Source organism: Sphaeramia orbicularis, chromosome 4 (assembly GCF_902148855.1).
Source record: "Sphaeramia orbicularis chromosome 4, fSphaOr1.1, whole genome shotgun sequence".
NCBI classification, from domain to species: Eukaryota; Metazoa; Chordata; class Actinopteri; order Kurtiformes; family Apogonidae; genus Sphaeramia; species Sphaeramia orbicularis.
In genome coordinates this window covers 49484754-49505512 of record NC_043960.1, presented here as the reverse complement: position 1 = coordinate 49505512, position 20759 = coordinate 49484754, and the positions used below count along the sequence as shown (strand labels likewise).

Here is a 20759-nt window from a genome sequence, read left to right as displayed (position 1 = left end):
GTGCCTTACCTTTCAGCTCGGTCCCTAATTAATTACACAAAAAACAAGACAATTCCAGATACATTGTCATTATATTGTAATTTCTTGTACATTTAGAGTTCCAACAGATTGTGTTTGGTAAGTATAAACAAAAAGTATCCACTTTGACCATAGATCTGAAATTTTTTTCATTTGTAATCAAAGGGAGAAGGTTAGTCTTTCCATCTGGTAAAATCCATTCATAATATCTACCCATTTTTCCAGATTAGGTGGTTCAGGTTGGAGCCAGTGCCTGGTCACAGCCTTTTTGCCAGCAGTTATTAAAATTCTACACAAGTAGGCATTGTTCACTAAAATTTCAGTTTTTCCCATAATTAAGGTGGCAAATTCAAAAGGTAAGGTAACATTAAGTATATATTCTATATTTTTGTATATATCGTTCCAAAATTGTTTTATTTTTGGGCAGTCCCAGAATATGTGCCAATGATTGGCATCTTGGCTTCCACACTGTCTCCAGCAGTTAAGCTCCTCCCCGCAACAGTGGCCTTTTTGTTTAGGAGTAATGAAAAACCTAATCAAGCATTTCCAATTGAATTCCCTCCAAGAATATGAGTTTGTGCATTTCCACACAGATGTACAGTAACCTTGCCATTCTTCATCAGTAATAATAGCGGTGCTGTCCTTTTCCCATTTGATTTTCACATATTGTGTTGAATATATTTTTTTTACTCTGAAATCCTTTGTATAATCTGGATATAATACCTTTTTTAGATTTAGCCCAGTAGGAATGTAGTATTTCCTTAAGCACTGGTTCCTGCACATCCAAAGGGAAGCTTATTTCCTGATTAATGTAGTGGCGTACCTGCAGATATTTGTAGAAATCTTGTTTTTCCAACTTATTACTTTCTATGAGAGTTTGAAAATCTTTTATTACTCCTTTTACTGTTAAAGAAAAATAGGTTGTTATACTTTTATGAATCCAATTCCGAAATCCCATATCATTTTGATTGGGCTTAAAATCAGGGTCATATGCACACCATCTCACAATCTTCAGATTATCATGTAATTTATATTCATCTTTTGCATTTAACCAAAATTTTAATGATGACTCTAGCCATGGATTTTCAACCTCATTAAGGACTTTTCCTAAATCTTTATTTCCCAATACTGCCTGAAATGGGGCTTCCGATATTAAAAGGATCTCAGTGTCCTTCCATCGAGCATGATAGTTAGGATTACACAGGTTTATTAGTGGTTTGATTTGTGCTGAATAAAAATAGTCTTTTAAATTAGGCACTGCCATTCCCCCATTTTCTTTGGAGAGTTGTAATGTTTTGAATCTCACCCGTGCTTTTTTCCCCAACCATATGAATCTAGAAAATATTTTTTTCCCATTCCAAAAGTTGCTTTTTTGTGATTTCAATAGGGAGAGCCTGAAACAAAAAAAGGAATCGTGACCGTACGTTCATTTTCACTGACTCCGTTCTGTGGATTAGACTCATGTCGGGAATGGCAATCCATCTCTGAATATCTTGTTTAATTTTTGCCACAAGGTCATCATAATTATGTTTGGATATGGTTGTCATTTCTGTGGGAATAACAACTCCTAAGTACTTTAAAGTGGTTAAATCCCATTTTAGGTTTAATTCTTTGCGTAAAGTTCTTGGAGGGTCATAATTTAAAGTAATAATCTGTGTTTTATTTACATTCAATTTATATCCTGCATAATTGCCAAAGGTTTTCAGGCAGTTGAACAAAATAGGCAATGATTTAGTTGGTTCACTTAAATATATTAGGACATCGTCAGCATATAGTGCCACTTTATGTATATCTCCAGAAATGGTTATCCCCTTTATATCATCTGTCTGTCTAATCATTTGAGCCAGAGGCTCTATGTAGAGAGCGAACAAAAGAGGAGAAAGCCCAAGCCCTGCCTAGTTCCGCATTCCAATTCAAATGTTTTTGTTAAGTGTCCGTTTATTTTTATTCAGGCTGTTGGTTTTGTGTACAAGGACTCAATTGTTTTTATAAAATTATGAAAGCCAAACTTCTGCAACACTTCATATAAGAAGTTCCAGCTCACAGAGTCAAAGGCCTTCTCAGCGTCAAAACTGACCAAAGCTGCTTGAATCTTCTGCTTTTTAATATGGTTCATTACATGTAAAGTACGCCTTGTATTATCATGCGTTTGTCTCTGTGAAATGAAGCCCATTTGGTCAGTGTTAATAAGTTTCGGTAAAATCGTCTCTAATCTCTTTGCTAGGATTGACCTAAATAGTTTGTAATCGGTATTGAGAACCGACATGGGTCTAAATGAGCTACAATTAAGTGGATCCGTTCCTCCTTTGGGAATTACTGAGATGGTGGCTTCTTTCCATGAAGGTGGCATTTTCCCATCTTTTAAAGCTATATTTAGTATTTGTAGTAGAAAAGGTGATAGTTCGGTTTTAAATTTCTTATACCATTCGGCAGAAAAACCGTCCGTGCCAGGCAATTTGTTTGCCTTTAGTTTTGATATTGCACTTGACAATTATCTTTCAGTTATTTCAACCATAAGTGTTTTATTTTGGTTTTCAGATACGACAGGCAGTTCAAGCGTGCTTAAAAATTTACTTATCTGTTGTTTATTTTGTAAATTTGGTTGTGTGTATAATTGTTTATAATAATTTTGAAAGACAGATTGGATTTCCGCCTGTTTATACAAACATGTTTTTGAAATTGGGTCTTTTATCTTATATATTGTGTTATCTGCTTATTGTTTTTGTAATTTACTTGCAAGTAATTTGGCAAATTTAGAACCTGATTCATAATACTTCTGTTTCATGTAAATCATCTTTTTCCGTATTTCTAATTGGTACATAGCATTTATTCGGTTTCTTAAAATTTTCAATTTGCTGTTAAGCTCTGGATTCAAATCTCTTTTGTGTGTTGACTCAAGTTCTTTTAACTCTTTGGTTAGATCTTTTAGCTTAGACTGCCTCTCTCTTTTTATGTGAGCAAAAAGATATAATTTTACCTCTCACATATGCTTTTAATGTATCCCATACAATTTCTGGGCTTACTTGACCATCAAGATTTTCCTTCAAAAAAAGTTGAAATATCAGTTTTAATTAATTCAGCAAATTGAATGTCATTTAACACATATGTGTTTAATTTCCATAATGTATTCTTGGGTTCATTATTAATTTGCAAAGTTAAGAAAATAGGAGCATGGTCCGACAAGTCCATGTTTCCTATATCTGCATTTTCTATTCGGTAACAATCCCTTTTAAAAATAAAAAAAATAATCAATCCTTGAGTACACTGTATGTGAGTGAGAATAATGAGTATAATCACGGCTTGTTGGATAGAGGTTCCTCCAAATATCTATAATACCATGGTCTGACATCAGTATTTTAATTTTCTTTTGTAAAGAATTCTGAGCAACAGGCTTTGACGAGTCAAGTTTTGGGTTAAGCCTTATATTCCAATCTCCCCCACAAATAATAACTCCAGTTGCTTGTGTCATCAGCTCAAAGAGTTTTCTATAGAACCTAAAGTCACTGCAGGGGGGTGCATATACATTAAACAGTGCTAGTATAACACCAGCTATTTTCCCTGATATTAGTGAATATCGCCCTTCCTTATCCTTATTTTCAGAAATTAATTCAAAAGGAATCTTGTGAGATATTAAGGTAGCAACCCCCCTTCTGTGACCAGTTTTGTAAGATGAATAATATGTTTTAGAAAAACACATTTTTCGCAGTTTTTCATGCTCAGCAGAATTAAGGTGCGTTTCTTGCAGCATAGTAATTTCAACACTCTCCTTTTTCAATTTGGATAATATCTTACTTCGTTCTGTCGGATTAAGAACCCCGTTTACATTATATGAAGCAAACTTTATACCATTGGTCATAACATTCTTATTAAACATAGTTTCCCAGTAGGGCTGCACGATTTTGGCAAAAAAAAAAAAATCCCGATTTTTTCCTCTAAAAAATCGATTTTCAATTTCGATTTCGATTTTTGGGTATAACTAGAAAAGGCAACAGCAGTCAACATGTCGTTTTCGTGAGCAGCCCACAATGCAAGCCACTGCTCCGACCTCAAAGCTGTGATGGGATCATGTGATGAACCTACAGTTTTGTTTTGTTTTTTCTCTTCATTAAATCTTTGAAATGAAGTAGAGTACACAAACAATGTATACAACAAGAAAATAACATAAGTTTGTCAGGGGGAATACACTATAAGAAAATGTCCAGATCAGAGCAAATACTGATAGTTGTTACAACCTTTTTGTTTCCACATTTATCTAACAGCTTTAAATAAATTTCAACATCTTACAAAACATAAATAATACTTGGTTTTGTATTACAGAACTTACATTTGTGAATGAAAAATTTAGCAAGTAAGAGGACTAAATTAATTATTAAAAAAAAAAAAAAAAAGTTTTTTTTTCTTTCTTTTCTGGGTATCTGGCCCACAGCAGTGATACCAGTGTCAGTCAGTGACAGGCATCAGTCGTGCGTGTGTGCGTGGACCAGGTTAATATGAGGGATCCACATGCGGTTCTATTTAAACTGGGGGATCCGTGCGTGGAATAGACCGACCCAGGACACGCTGGAGGGATTCTATGTGTGGAGCTGGTGGATGTGTGTGGGCAGGGGGCTGTGTGGGCTCCTCTGCTGAGGCTGATGACCCCGAGACCCGGACCCGGTTCGGAAGAAGACAGTACGGTACGGATCCGGGACAACGGAAGATGAGTGATCCGCTTGCAGTTATATTTCAATTGCGGGATCCGTGCGTGAAGCCATGGCTTATATTGGTATAAGTACTGCGGGTTCATGAACAGATTTAACGTCCGGTCATTACACGGACTTCTGTGAAAGACTGCTGTCACAGGAAGAGCCTACGGTAACCCGCGGGCACGCGGAGGCGCGCGGCCCGCAGGCATGAGAGAGATGAAATCGATTTTACGATTTCCCTTTTTAAAAAATTGTCCTAATTAAAAAATCCGATTTCGATTTAAAATCAATTAATCGTGCAGCCCTATTTCCCAGTCCAATGTCCATCAACAAAATGCATCCATTCAACTGTAAACAAAAGAACACGAACAAAACAAAAACTTTGAATCATAACAAATGTAACTCCTTGTGGAGAGCATGCTTCCAGTACAGAGGTTCTAAGTTGTAAAGGCTAGTTTTATTGTGGTCGCAGAGATCGCAAAATCAGCCCGGCCTTTTAATAAGGGAGAGTTCATTAAAAAGTGTATGGTCAAAGTTTGCGTTGTCGTGTGCCCAGAGAAAAAACAAGCATTTTTAAATGTGAGCCTGAGCAGAAACATGGTGGCTGAGCATGCATGTGAGCTTGCCACCAATTTACAAGAACAGCTGATGGAAAAGGGAAAAGATTTTAAGATTTGTCGTGTGCCCAGAGAAAAAAACAAGCATTTTTAAATATGAGCCTGAGCAGAAACACAGTGGCTGAGCGTGCATGTGAGCTTGCCACCAATTTACAAGAACAGCTGATGGAAAAGGGAAAAGATTTTATCGCGTACTCCCTTGCTGTGGATGAAAGCAGCGACACATCAGATACTCCCCAGCTGTCAATTTTCATCTGTGGAGTGGACTCCAATCTGGGCATGACAGAGGAACTTTTAGGATTAAAATCAATGCATTGCACAACCACAGGAAAATAAATCTTTGAAGAGGTATCCAAATGTCTGAATGAAATGGGGCTGCCTTGGGATAAACTTGTGGGACTGACGACAGATGGTGCGCCAGCGATGTGCAATCGAAAGAGATGATTGGTGGGCAGGATTCGGGAGAAACACGCAGGTGAGCTTATAGTTTATCACTGCATCATACATCAGGAAGCGTGTGGCAAAGCATTGAAAATGGAACATATTATGAACACCATAACATGAGTAGTTAACTTTATAAGAGCCAAAGGTTTGAATCACCACCAGTTCAAGTCTTTTCTGGAGGAGCTTGATTCAGAATACAGAGACGTGCCCTATCACACAGAGGTGAGATGGCTGAGCCGAGGAAAAGTACTGAAGAGATATTTTGAGCTGCACGAGGAAATCTGTCAGTTTATGGACAACAAAGGGAAAGACACAACAGAACTCAGGGACAAAAAGTTTCTGTGTGACCTGGCATTTCTATGTGACATGCTGAGCCATCTCGATGCACTCAACCTACAGCTTCAGGGGCGGGGCCATGTCATCACAGACATGTACAGTACAGTGAGGGCTTTTAGAACCAAGTTGTGCCTGTGGGAGACTCAGATGCTGCAGGGAAACCTGGGTCATTTTCCATGCTGCCAAACCATGAAAGAGCAGATCTCTCCCGCTGTGTTGCCAATTGCACAACTTGCTGAAAAACTCAGCATACTCTGCCGAGTTTACCCGACGATTTCCCTACTTTGAATCACCCCAGTTTACAAACTACTGCTCTAAAACATGAAACAGATTCCCATGTAGCATTCCAGTCCAGCGCTCCTCTCTTACATCCCCTCTAATGTCCATAAATCTAGAAACATTCTTTATAATGTCAACTTTTCTGTCCACACATGTGCTTGTATACGATAAGTCAGCCATCCACTGAAAACAGAAAAACACCTTTTTCTCCACAGGGCAGACAGTGACCAGTCAAGTCACAAAAACAGTTCCCCTCCAGTTTTGAACATGTGTTTACAGCAGCTGACTCTACCAGGATGTCATGATGGCAGTTTGACAGGGTCGGAATCACAGGATTAGGCGTGGGAATCATTTGAGTATTTTCCCCATTTTTAATGATTTTGGTGCTTCAATAGGCCTCAAATTAGTTTCAAGTGTAAAAATATAGATATACAGTAAATAGTGCTGGGAAATTTGAAGACCAACCAAATGGGTAATCAAAAATCTAAACTATAACCATTGTCTCTGGTTTCTCAACTAAAAGCTCCACATTTTTACGTTATTTTGAACAGTAGCTGAATTAACATGCAATAAATCTGCACGTTGATCAAGTAAATACTAGTCCAAAGTTTCTGTGGCAGCAACTGTATTTTCATTAATAACACGATATTTAACAGACTAATTTGTCCCATTATTTTCCAATAAATCAAAAATGTTTCTGCTCTCCATGTGTTTTGTACAATGTTTTGTAGTTTATAGATTTGATTTGGTGCGTATTGGAATTCAGGAGTGGCTTGCAGAGTTACTGTAATTTGTCATTAGTTCATCAGTTATTTGTTCAGCAGTAAAACAAAACACTTCACAAACTACTAAACTCTTCTCCCACAATTCTCCAAAATCCTAGAAAAACTTGTTAATGACAGATTAGACACATTCATAGGAAAATACAAATTACTTTCAGACAGTCAATATGGATTCAAAACCAACCGATCAACATCACTAACATTAACTGAACTCATTGAAGAAATCACAAATTCCATAAACAGTAAAAAATTCACAGTTGGAGTTTTCATTGATTTAAAAAAAAAAAAAAAAAAAAAAGCATTTGATACCGTAAACCATGACATTTTAATCAATAAACTGAAACAGTATGGAATCAGGGGAGTGGTGCTGAATTGGGTGAGAAGCTATTTGGAGAATAGGAAACAGTTTATGATGATGAGAGACTGTCGTTCTGAGTGTCTGGATATTGTGTGTGGTGTCCCCCAGGGGTCAGTGTTGGGACCTAAATTGTTTCTAATGTATATTAATGATATATGTAAAGTGTCTGAACAAATTAAATTTGTATTATTTGCTGATGACACAAATATTCTGGGAACCGATGAGGATTTGCAGCAACTTCTGGACATAATCACTTCAGAGCTAAATAAAATTAAGTTATGGTTTGACAAAAAGAAGTTATCAATAAATTTGTGTAAAACGAAATTCATGATTTTGGTAAATGTAAAATAAGTAATGAGATAAAGGTACAAATAGAGGGTGTAGATATAGAAAGGGTGAATCAAAACAAGTTTCTTGGAGTGATAATTGATGATAAAATGTGCTGGAGACCTCACATAAAACATGTACAAAACAAACTATCCAGAAGCATCTCAGTCCTGGCCAGAGCAAAGGGGATCTTGGATTGAAAATCACTTCAGATTTGGTATAATTCATTGATCCTACCCTATTTAAGTTACTGTTTGGAGGTATGGGGAAATACATATACAAGTTCATTACAAAGACTTTTTATACTGCAAAAAAGAGCAATAAGAATCGTTTACAATGTTGGTTTTCGTGAACACACAAATCCACTATTTTTACAATCTAAAACTTTAAAACTCATTGACCTTGTGGAATTCAAAACTATTCAAATAATGTATAAAGCAAAAAATAACTTACTGCTGGGCAATACTGAAGAAATGTTTTGTGAAAGAGAAGGAGGCTATGATTTTATGGGAAAGTTAAATTTAGAGATTCATAAAGTACGCACTACGTTAAAAAGTTTCTGTATCACCACCTGTGCAGTAAAACTGTGGAACAAACTGTGTGTGGAGATAAAACAAATGTCAAGCATAATTCAGTTTAAAAAAAGATATGAAAAAAAAATGATTCTTGAGAGGTAATAATGACAATGAGGCCTGTTTTTTATGGATGATGTTATACTGATAAATAAGCTGTAATTATTGAAGAAAATGGTTGAATTGTTGAGTCTGTTTGTATGACTGTACTGCCATGATCATATTGTTGTGTATAATTCAGTTACTGCATTATGTATTTGTTGTGGTTTGATGCTAAAATTAGGAAAATAGTATTGTTTGACTCTTGTATCAAGTTCGTGATAAAGGTGTAAAAGCACTGAAGGGTAGGATTAAATAAGTTTTTACTTCTTCCTACTCCTTTTCTACCATGCAAAATTCAGACCTGTATGTGCTTGAAGATAGATTCTGTCCATTTAAATGTTTTATTTTGTTTTGTTTTATTTTGTTTCTTTGCATGTTCAAAATAAATGAATAAATTAAATCAAATCAACTCTGCAGGTTAAAGTGGATTAAAACCCATCTTTAAGTGCAGACACTGAAGAATCACAACAAACACATTTAGACAAATTTACTAGATTTCCAATAGGGCTGCACCATTAATCGATTTTAAATTGAAATTGGATCATTTAATTAGGATGATGTTTAAAAAAGTCAAATTGAATTGGTACAGCTTTGAAGTTTCTGATGAAGACCAAACCATTCCTCGCTGCAAACTCAGCATGAGGGCGGTAGCTATCAGTCACAGACAGCAGCAGCACAACCAACTTATTTCAGCACCTCAAACTTCATCACACCCCAGAATGGAAGCAGTGCGTTGCATTGTGGGCTGCACACAAAAATGACATGACAGCAACCAGCCCGAATCAAATTCAAAAATCAAGTTTTTAGCAGACAAAAAAAAAATAAATCTAGATTTAATGTTTAGCCAAAATTGTGCAGCCCTACATTCCAACACTTTAAAAAAACAGGTAATGCAACACTCTCTGCAGTAATGACACTGACACTCAGACAAATGGTATTTGAACAGACACTTGTGATCGAGAAGAGGAATAGAAACTTTAGGACAGTGCTATGATCAGTATATTTTAGAGCCCGACCGATATGGGATTTTTGGGGCCGATGCCGATACCGGGGGCTAAAAAAAGCCGATATCCAATACATCGGCCGATATCCGATATTGGCCAATAACCGATGTATTGGACGATATATGAAATAAGAACACTGATCTACACAAGATATAATAATCTTATATTAGATAATTGTGGACAGGTGGATAAACAGTTGCATAAATCTTTGTTTATTTCACAAATATAATTTACACAACATTCAAATGCAAACTATGCAATCACAAAAATGATCAGAACAAAAAATATTACTAACCGCTCTCTCTTTTCTCCTCCTTTATTCTCTCTCTTTAACCCCAACTGGTCAAGGCAGACAGCCATCCTTCAGGAGTCTGGGTCTGCTCAAGGTTTCTGCCCGTTAAAGGGAAGTTTTTCCTCGCCACTGTCACCAATCACAAGCGTTTGCTCCTGAAGGATTCTGTTGGGTCTCTGTAAACTTAATTTGATTCTGATTTGAATTGATAAAGCACTTTGTGACTCTGTCTGTGAAAAGTGCTCTATAAATAAAATTTACTTACTTACTTACTAACCACACGTTTTCACTCACAAATTTTGATGTGTCTACCTCACGGCACTACAACTTCTTATGTGGACTAAGGACTAAACTGAGCATGTGCAGAGTGAATTAGGTGAGTCCTAAGTTGTTCCTGATTGGAGCAATAGAAAGAGTTACAACTGACCTATGTTACAACTGTCCCCAGTCTCCCCTACATTATTAACACCCAGCCCTGCTGGCAGAATGAAACTGAGGTAGACAGGAAGTGCACGGACACGGGTGTGTCCTGCGGCCCGTGATTTTCGTTTCACTGGGGTGGGGGGGTGGGGGGTGGGGTGTAGCTCCGTGATTGTGTGTGGGGGGTGATAGCGTACATTGTCCGATACATTGATAGCGTACATTGTCCAAGCAGGAGTGAAAGTAAAACTAACTCGCTTTAAAGTTCCTCTTATTCTCTGGGCAGCACACACACAGAGGAGCAGTGAGTGACAGAATCTCTGCGCAGCAAAAAAAAAGTTTATATATCGGCTACATACTGGCCGATGTTGATTAATTGGTGATATGCTATAATCTGCCCGATTAATCAGCCGGGCTCTAGTGTATTTAATAACACAATCTGTACGATCCCTCTGAAAAGCAGATCATAGGACAAATGAATATTTATTACACTGATTACAACACAAACCACTGGACATATAAGAACATTCAGTACATTGCCAGATCAGATGGTTAATTAAATATGATCGGTCCCATCCCGTCACCAACCCCCTTTTCATATAGTTGTTTTTACACATCCAGTACTTCTATAGGACCCAGCTCTATAGGGACTAGTGCCATGTTTGAAATAAGTTTCAATACACAACCCTAAATATGACATGAAAGTACAACCTACACAAAGTCCCAAAAATCAAAACAGCCGTGTCCAATTTGACCTTGTTTTAAAAACATTTTCACCAAAACACATTCTAATGGTTGATCTAATGAGGCTCAGACCAAAATCAAGAAAAACAAAAGATGGCGGTCTACTCATATTGGGACATGGCCTAACTAGCACTGGCCCCGCCTGGAAAAGCACCCCTAAAGATCTCTTTGCTGATCCCTGCATTTCAGCTTGGATTTTACAATGTGAAGTTACCAGTTAAAATAGGGCAGATTCAAACAAGGACTATTAAATTAGATTGTTGCAGCATGGTGTAACGGCGCACTCTGTTTGTCCACATGCGACCCCCACCCCCACCCCACCCCTCATCCCCTCCCACTGAGACCACATTTCTTTGCAGTGAGCAGTGGTTTACAAAAACAGTGACAGTTCTCTATCTAGTAATAGAGAGGAGGGCATTTAAGCTCTGTATTAAAAACAGCAGGGCGGCCTAATGCAGAACTGTAAATACTGGCAGAAATATTCCAGCCTCATATGATACGGTGTCACACTAAAAGAACTCTTTTGATCACAGGAGCGGTATCTCTGACTAATTAGCAATCGACTGACACAGTCAGCTGGCTACAGTTTTAGACAACATCTACCAGTGTCAGTCAGCCTTTAAGAACTGTAATCACTTTGTTAAATAATATGATGGAAAAGGGAAAGTTTTAGTTGTTCTTCAGACTTTATGCATTCAATCACTTTTAACTGAAAATCTCTGGGCTACTCTTGGCTGCTCTCTCACAACCCCAAAGCAATGACTAAAGAAGTCAGGATTGCAATTGGTAAACATTACAGTGTCTGACCAAAAACATTAGAGCTTTAAGGATTCAACAAGAAACTTGATGTACCAACACTGAAATGTAGAAAGATGAAAGAGACAGTAAATTCAAAAAGATGCCTTAAAAGGAAAACAATATAAAAGCCAGCTATTTATGATTTTTAACTATTCTTTATGAATTTAAACACCATTTAACAAATACAGTTGAAGTAGTATTTCAGAAATCCAACTTTTAAAACAATTACCCTGAAAAATGGTCAATATCAGTCAAGTACAGAACTTTTATGTGCATCTCGATAATGAGAAATATTGCAATAATCATCATTTGTGCTTGAGCCTTAGCAGAATTAGTTCACTGTCTGTTACTCATAAATTCAGCAACAATAAGGGGTTAACACAATGAACTGAACATGATTCAGTACATGAATGAATCCACTAGAACTCTGAAATGGCCAGCCGGAGGCAAGAATCAAAGGACTGTGAACTGAAAACAATGTTAACACATTACTGAAAGGTTCGTGGAAAGCAGACAAAACTGAACACACAAGCAAACACGCTACAGCAATGTATTTGCTCGTCAGCTGATTAAACTGTGAATTGTGGGAGTCAAAAGGTCAGGTTGTGTTTTTTCCTCCTCCGCTTATATTGCTGTTGGAAAGACTGCCTTGGTGCAAACAAGGCAGAAAAAAGCATGTTGGTGAATCAGAGATGTTGAAAGAGATACTCAGAGCAAAACGAAGCACTTAGGAAAGGCACCCCAATAGATCATTTCCTTTAGCAATACATACGGCCTTCCTGACTAACACTCCAAATGCAGCTGGTGGAGCCCCAGTGCATGACCCCCATTGTCTGGCAGCTATATGAACATGAAAGCTCAAATGTACAATTTGCGGCAATGAAGCACTGTGAAAACCACCTTTCTACATGTAGCCCATTAAACATCAGTGACCGGTTGTTCTACCAGTAAAACAACTGACATAGAATTTCCAGGTAACACAGAAACAGTTTGAGTAGTCAGATAATTTGGATGTGTGAAATGTCAGCCTTGTGAAGGTAAAAATAATGCTTTGAGATGTTGATTGACATCTGTAAAATCAGAAATTACACATGGTGTACAAACCAAGTGTCTGTATGAAATAATAAACAGACTACTACATTTGTTCTTTGCAATGAGACACTGCCAAAGAATGAGCTTTGTTTGTTGTGAAAGTTGTGAAACTAACTTAACCCTGGGTTTAACCAGGATTTTCCCTTGGTTTGTGGATGATGTAGGTGCTGCAATGGATTTTGACAAATAACTGCATTTTTAGAGAATGTTGTGATTTAAAATTTGTCACTCTGCTGTGTGTTGTGTTAGTATGTAGAATAAACATTGTGCCATTCAGTGTGTTCACTTGAGGAATTAGATGGGTTGGGGGATCAAAGGGCCACCCTGGGCAAAGGGACCACTGCTAGCAGGTGTCCCCCTCTTGAACCTGCTCTCTAGTACAAACTGTTCTCATGCATGGCCACTGCCTCTATACACACACTCACACACAGGTATACAGACAATGAACACTGGCTGGAATTGGCCAGATCAAGAACTGAGAGATGAGACACAGCAGACAGCACAGAGTAGCTGGGGTGTATATAACATCCACATACATACTAGGGGTGCAACGGTACAGATAGCCCACGGTTCAGTCCGTACCTCAGTTTTTGGGCCACGGTTTCAGTTCGGTTTCTGTACATGTTTTGTGTGTAAAAAGAACAGTTTTTTTTCTCCCAAAATTATATTTTTGTTTTGCTTGTCATCAAAAACTGAATTTAACAGTAGTAACAAATTATATCCAGTGTTTTCTCTGGAATTGATCTGTTGGTGTGGCGTTATGTACTGTGCACACCCACCCCCAGCCAAACTGTGAGCGTTTCGGTCTGTACTGCAGTTTCCATCCTACTTATAATACTATGGGGTACGGGGCGGTTCAGTCCATGCCGCCCTTAGTGACAGGTTGGGTTAGGTTGCAGGTGTAATGTATGCGGGTACAGGTCTGGAAAAGTTGTGGACCCGTGCAGGACTGTGATGTGTGTTGAGTCTTAAGCCGTGTCTCTGTCCACTGTCTGTCACTGAGGGGTGGGGCTTCCCCTCACTGCATGCTCACATGCATGTCGAGAGAGAGAGAGAGAGAGAGAGAGGGAGAGAGAGAGAGTTGTTGCATCCCTAATACATGCAAACACACACACACACAGGCATGGTGGGCCACTTCAAACACATTCCACAATATGCACAGCATTATTGGAACACAGGGAATCCCTGTTCATCAATATATTGCTGCATCATCACTTGAAATTGCACGAGGGTAATAAGTTTTGTTCTGTAAATCAAGTAGTAACCATCTGGTAAGTTAACTGCCACCTACTATTTTTTACTCCTCTTCTTTTGCTTATGGGCCAAACATATTAAAATGGGAGTTCATCATCTTGGGCTTTGGCAAACCATGATCAACATTTTCCATACTTTCAAACATTTTTAAGACCAAAGAACTGAGAAAATTGTCAGATTAATTGAAGATGGTAAGGGTAATGGTAAAGAACATGACTATTCAACCAGTCTTCCTGACTTTGGAGAAGGGATGCAAATTACTGATTAATCCATTAATCATTATTTGGTTGACCTTATCAATCGATTAACGATTAATTGATAAGCAGTGATTTTCCTGAGAACCTGACTTTCTCTTTTGATAGGGTCTGTAAGAATAAAAGCTAAATACTGTTTATATACTTTAGAAAAAGCATGTCATATTCCTTAATGATTGATTTATTGCACCATCAGATATAGTACTGGCAATGACATTTATGGAGTAGAACTAAATAAATTCACCAGAAAAATGAAATAAAATAAATGGATTCGAAGAGGGGCAGTTTAGAAGAAATGGCCATTTCTGACTTTGCATCAGTAGCTGACACGATGGAGCGAGATTTCAGTAGAGATTCCCCCCCACCGTCTCACTGACTATATAGTTCAGATGACCATGGACAACACCAACCTCCAGGGAAAACGCCCCAATCTGACACCGACCTTGCATTTGTGCGTGTATTTAGGCGGGGGTGCACCGCTCCCACAAGCAGACTGTGTGTGTGGTTTGTGTTTCATTCCACCATGTCCCTAAATAGATTCTAACTCATCAACATCATGATCCGGTTTGATGACCGGCTATCCCAGCCGCAGCGTTATTGAACTTCAGCGACGAAGCCTAGTTTGGGCAGTGGCGCCCCCTACTGTCGACAACACAAATCCTGCCGTCGAGAAAAGGCAATTAACTGACAATTAATAATTTAATCAAACAAATTCTTATCGACAATTAATTGATAGTTGATTAACTGTTTACATCCCTACTTTGGACGTTTAAATCTATTGTCATGCTTTGCTGCTGTTAATGTCACAGAGCTGCTTAAAGAGGCACAAAGTGTATAGAAAGCATACATAACAACATGTACATGTACATATGTACACTACATATGTTCACTTTCCAACAGAGGTGTGCTTATAACCCTGAGAGGAACAAGAAGGGGGCAAGGCTCAGAGTTGCACAACTTGTTTTTCGCAAGTTCAACCAGGAGACAGCTCAGCAGTTACTTAAGAAAACTGCTGTACTGATAACCAGGACAAAAAGCGCAATCAAAATCAAATAACAAGAGTCTACAAAGAAAGAAAAACAAGTGCTTTACATTCTGTAGCGTGCAGTCAATACAATTGAGTCCTGCTTCCTTTTCCCATGGCTGAGGTGGCACTATCAGGCAGCATGTGGGTTCGGAGTCAAATATTTGGAGAATTTTGGTTGTTGCACTCTCCATACTCCAACCTCGCCCCCTAGGCGTAAACACCTCCAGAGTGCCAAACATGGTCACTTCCCAGAGAATTGAGTAAATCAGGAACCAGACAGCCAATGACATGTACTCCACTCCCTGAGAGAGAGAGAGAGAGAGAGAGAGACAGAGAGAGAAACAGAGAGAGAGAGAGAAAGAAAAAGAATAAAGAGGAAGAAGGAGGGGTACCAGTCACCCTGACTTATGAGAGCCCCCCCTTTCAGGGCCTCTGTATATGACCTGTGCAAAGTAGTCCAAAGACTTCCTTTGCACATGGACACTGAAAGCCTTTTTTTGTAAAACAGCTCAAAGTCACTAACATCACTAAACCCTAAAGGGAGGTTTAGTTAATGATTCCACTGAGGTGATTTGTTGTCCAATTTAAACTGGCCCTGTGTATTTGGCCCAAGTTCAAGTAATGAAACGCTCCGAGGAGTTCATCAACTACACCAAACGCACATCTCAAAATGTAGGTCAAAGGTAAAGGTAAAACAGGCTGCATTCATTCATTACTGTGCAGTTGTATTGCAATGTAATTTATGTAACATTTATTCATTCATTCACACACTAATGTACCATGTGCTTTACCAGGGTCGATGCTCTGCTCACATTGCACATTTATACTATAAAACAAGTGTTTAAGTGTAATAGCATAGTTACAACTTCATAGTTATTTGTAGAGAATGTTTAATGTTACTTAGTTGTTACCTGGGAAAACTGAGCTATAATAAAATTTTAGTCAATGACTAATTTAGTCGTCAGCAGGTCGTTAGTGATGTCATGCACTCTTATTTAAGGAAAAAATATTTATTTTAGGGCTGTCAATTAAAATTTTAATCAGATGAATCACAGGATTGCTGGGGATCCATTTCAATTCATCAACATTAAATATCATTCCTTTTTAATCTATACTAACCTCATTTCATTTTACATGAGCAAACAGACTCAAGAAAGAAGGGAATATATGCACTTAAACTGTTTATTTAACACCTTCAACAGTTTCAACTAAACAGCTTGAAACAACTGTTCTGTCTTGGAGTTATTTGTACTCAAAATGGGATCCTCTTTGTTGGCCCCTGGTTCTGCTGCCTGTCACTACCAAATCAACTGCCCACCCGTGCATGCACGATGCTAACTCTGCTTGCACAAACTGCCCCAAATGCATTGGCAGAGACATTCAGAGTCATTCTGCGCTGCAGATGGGTTAATTGCGTTAAAATCTGGAATCAGATTAATCATGATAATGGATAAATCCGAGTTAAAGCATTAATTTTAACAGCCCTAATTTATTTTATTGCTGATTCCAACTCTTGAGTATTTAGTTGTTTGTTTAACAAACTTCCCCCATCCCCTTCTCTGTGTTGTCTGCTGGTTGGCCGGGCCTTGGGATCCTCTTTGTCGGCCCCTGGTCCTATGAGGGGTGGCGGTTGCATGGATGTGTTCATCACTGGGTGCACCTCAGTCTCTTTGCTTTGCACTGGTGCAGTCACTCTGTCGCAGGGGATTGGTGTGTGCAGCTGATGTGATGTGGATCTGTTGCTGGTGTTGTTTTTGTGCTGTTGTTGTTTGTGGTATTCCATTCATGTTTTCTTCTCCATTATTTCTTATTTGGCAGGTCTTATTTATCTTATTTTATTGAAATTTCCCTTTTTTCTTTTCCCTCTGCCCAGTTTAGTTGGTTCTTGTTTTGGTCATTGTTGCCATTGTGGTTATAACCATGGTTGTTGTTAGTGGTATTGCTGGTGTTCTCCTGTGGGGTCTTCACCACTTTCTTCTCCCCTTTCCTCCCTCCTCCTCTCTCTCCTTCTCTCCTCCCCCTTTTAGAACAAATTTCACTGGGAAACCTAAACCAAACCACCACCATGCAGCACCCAGCAGTAGAGCCCCTCTCTGTTTGGTCCCCTCTCCTCACACACACACACACCAATGTATAATGATGAATATGTAATCCATATCCGTTTTTGTCTTGTCTTACCTTGTTGTCATAACTTTCACATGTTTGGTTATGTTTTCAACAACAACCACTTAGCTGGCTTGTCCCACTGTCTTGTCTTATGTCTGTTTTGTCCCACTGTCTTGTCTCTTCCTGTCCCTGTACACTTTTGGCTATATGAGCCCTCCCTCTATGTATATGTACACAAGTAAGGAATGGATGAACATGTGAATACAAGCTGTAATTACAAATAAAGTTGTCCTATGAAGGGGGGGGGGGGGGGTGGCAGGTAAAAAAAGAAAAAGAAAAAACTTTGTTAGGGACTGTAATTGTAATGCACAAAATGAATTTCCCCCCGGGGATCAATAAAGTATCTATCTATCTATCTATCTAAAATGCACTTTTGTTCAAGGGAAAAAAAAAACTATTTCATTGCTGCTGCAATATTTGTGGAATTTTGAATATTAAAGTTTAACAAACTCTGTTATCCATTCTTACTGTTGTGCACCAAATGCTCTTGTTAAACAAAGAAAATCTATTTTATTGCTGCAATAAATATAAAGAAGTGCCGTTTTGGGGGGGGTTTGTAGTTCATAATCAGATTTGTTGACTAGTTGTTACAGTAGTCAATGACTAATCAATTATTTGAAATAGTCAGTTACAACCCTACACACTAATGTGCCATCTGCCTTACCAGGGTCTATACTTTACTATCGCTCACAACTCCAATTAATTTAAAAAATAAAAAAAGTTTAATACTATAGCCATAACTTCCGAGTTATTTATAGAGACTGTTTGATTATTTAGTTGTTACCTGGAAAACGGAGCCAAAATAAACATATTTTGCAAACGAAAGCAGGGTATTCCTCTATTATAATTGGTTGCAGCCTGTAATAAAAGCACTAAATTAATTAAATTCCACATTTTAAACGATCACTGCACTCGTGCCATTATTAAGACCCTGTCATGGGGCAGTTTACAGAAAAATGGTCACTCCTTGTTCTGTCAGTGTTACAACAAAGCTGTAATTCATTGATAAAACCACTCCGTGGACCATCCACTGGTCATGTAATGTCAGCTAATCCACACCTACAAGGAGACCCAGCATCGGTGGCAACAGCCGCCAGCCGTGGAAGTCCAATCCGGCTCCTCCCAGTTTAGACTCGCGGCCACAGACCACCTTCGTCCAGTTACATCAACTAATCTGGCCCTGGGGCTCTCGCATCCGACGCAGGCCGCTGAAATATGCACCTTTAAAGAGACATCACGAGGGGGCGCGGCCACGCGCCCATGAAACCTGAAATTACCAGCCCCTTAATTAGACTTATACAAAGACAGCGAGCATGTGCCGAGACCAAAGCCAGAGTCCCATAACTAAAATTATAAAGCTAATTGAAAAAATTAACAGACATTTCTCCAACATATTTCACAGAGTGACTTAAAAGTGTCTTATTTCATTCCAGATGTTCCATTTGTTCAGCCACGTGATCCTTTTCATTACATTACAGGTATATTGATCATGCTTAGGTAAACCCCTGATACACTAATAAAAACTGGAAAGGTATTTTGAATATATTGTTGCAGTTGTATCTCTATTTCATTAAGAAAAACACCACAAAAATAATGTGTACAACATCTAGGTGGCAATGTAAGCAGCATCAGACACTCAACAACGTGAATGGTGTTGTTATACCAAGCCAAGTAAATAAGAGCTTAAGATGTAAACAAATACTCACTTTCTCCGTGTATTAGTCCACACTGGTAGATAATGCAGGTGCTGATGATAAAAAAAACTATTTGTGCTCGCAGCTTGAGCGTCCACAGCCTCATTTTGACTTGAGAATAAGTTGTGCTCTCCTTTTGAAGCACCCTAAAACTACAGTATAAAAAGGAGAAATGTTTCTTATTCTTTGAAATAGCAAAAGTGACTTACAAAAACTATTTCAAAACTTAAGGTCCACAACAGCCAACTCTTTATACAAGGTTGCCCCCCGTGGGGGGGGGGTTGACAAGTTGAAAATTTCTTAGTTACGTTCCCAGCCAAGTTTTTTATGTGTGTGAGCCTTGGAAAAAATGCAGACCACTAAATAACGTGATCTTGGGTTCCGGCAACACACGTACGAGTGAAAATGTTCATCTTCCATTAGTGAGGGCAACAGTCTACGTTCATTGGTCTGATTTTGGACTCCACTATAAGAGCAGATAAATGTTAATATCCCACAGGCTGGAGGTTAGTTTGGAGGTCCCTGAAAGAAGTCCAGTGGCCCTGTTTAATCTCTCCTTAATGCTCTGCCCCAGGAAGGGAAGACCAGCTTCAGAAACCACTAGTAATAAAAAAGTATTCTTGAAGAAAACAGCCTCCTCTTGTATTTGTCCCGCAGGTATAGGCTGGATGTCAAAAGAGCAGGAGTTGGCAGGATTTACACTCTTCCTTTTGAAGGCTACAGGTCTACAGATTTTCCCCTGTATGCTTGGATCTTCTCAGAAGCTCATCCTTTTAAAAGAGAGGGGAGCACATCCCAGGAAACTCCTCCGAATAGATACGTCCAGGAAAAACGTGCATTCACATAGCTTTCCCTACGACGACCTTCCCCTGAACTCCTTCACCCCCGCTGACCACCACGCCGTAAAGAACACCCACAAAACGGGAAAAACGGCCAAAACAAAACACAGAGTCACAACTTGTAAGGTACACAGCACTTATTTCCGTCCACCTTTTGGGGAAAAGGACGAAAATGACGGCCAAGTTGAATGTGCATGTTGCTGTGAAGTGAAAACTCTCCACCACGCCGCCCGTTTCTTTTTCTCAGATTAACGATAGCTGAAGGAAAACTAGCTAACGTTAGCAGCAAGCTAACCCAAAACAAACGAGACGCTGGGGTTGAAATAAAACAACACACACAAAGCAAGTATTCCGTTTGAGAGAGTCTGAAAACGATGAGAAAAACAAACGTAAACAGGCTGAAAAAGACGGGTCAAGTGGAAAAAGTTGGATTCCCGTTCCGTTTAGCGACTGCTTTCCCTCAGGTCCCCCCTCTTTCCGTCTCTGTTTCTGCGAGTAAACAAGTCCTGCCAGTCACCTCAGTTGGGCCGCATATGGCCGGCTGCAAAACGCGGACGGGAATTACGCTTCGGATGCGGACTGCCGTTGGTGTCAGAACACCGGTGTTTTTTGTCACGGGAGGCGATTAGAGCTCAACAGCCCCGAAAAGTGAAAT

The 20759-nt window shown here is 38.9% G+C and overlaps 1 protein-coding gene across 1 annotated transcript in view; it reads right to left on the bottom strand.

Annotated features, from left to right (window-relative positions):
* Positions 1 to 19371, bottom strand: part of insrb (insulin receptor b) — a 350554-nt gene extending 331183 nt beyond the window's left edge. The window contains exon 1 of the mRNA XM_030132071.1: positions 19278 to 19371. Coding sequence (XP_029987931.1) covers positions 19278 to 19371 — 94 coding nt within the window. The remainder of the gene's footprint in view (positions 1 to 19277) is intronic.
* Between the last annotated feature and the right edge of the window lie 1388 nt (positions 19372 to 20759).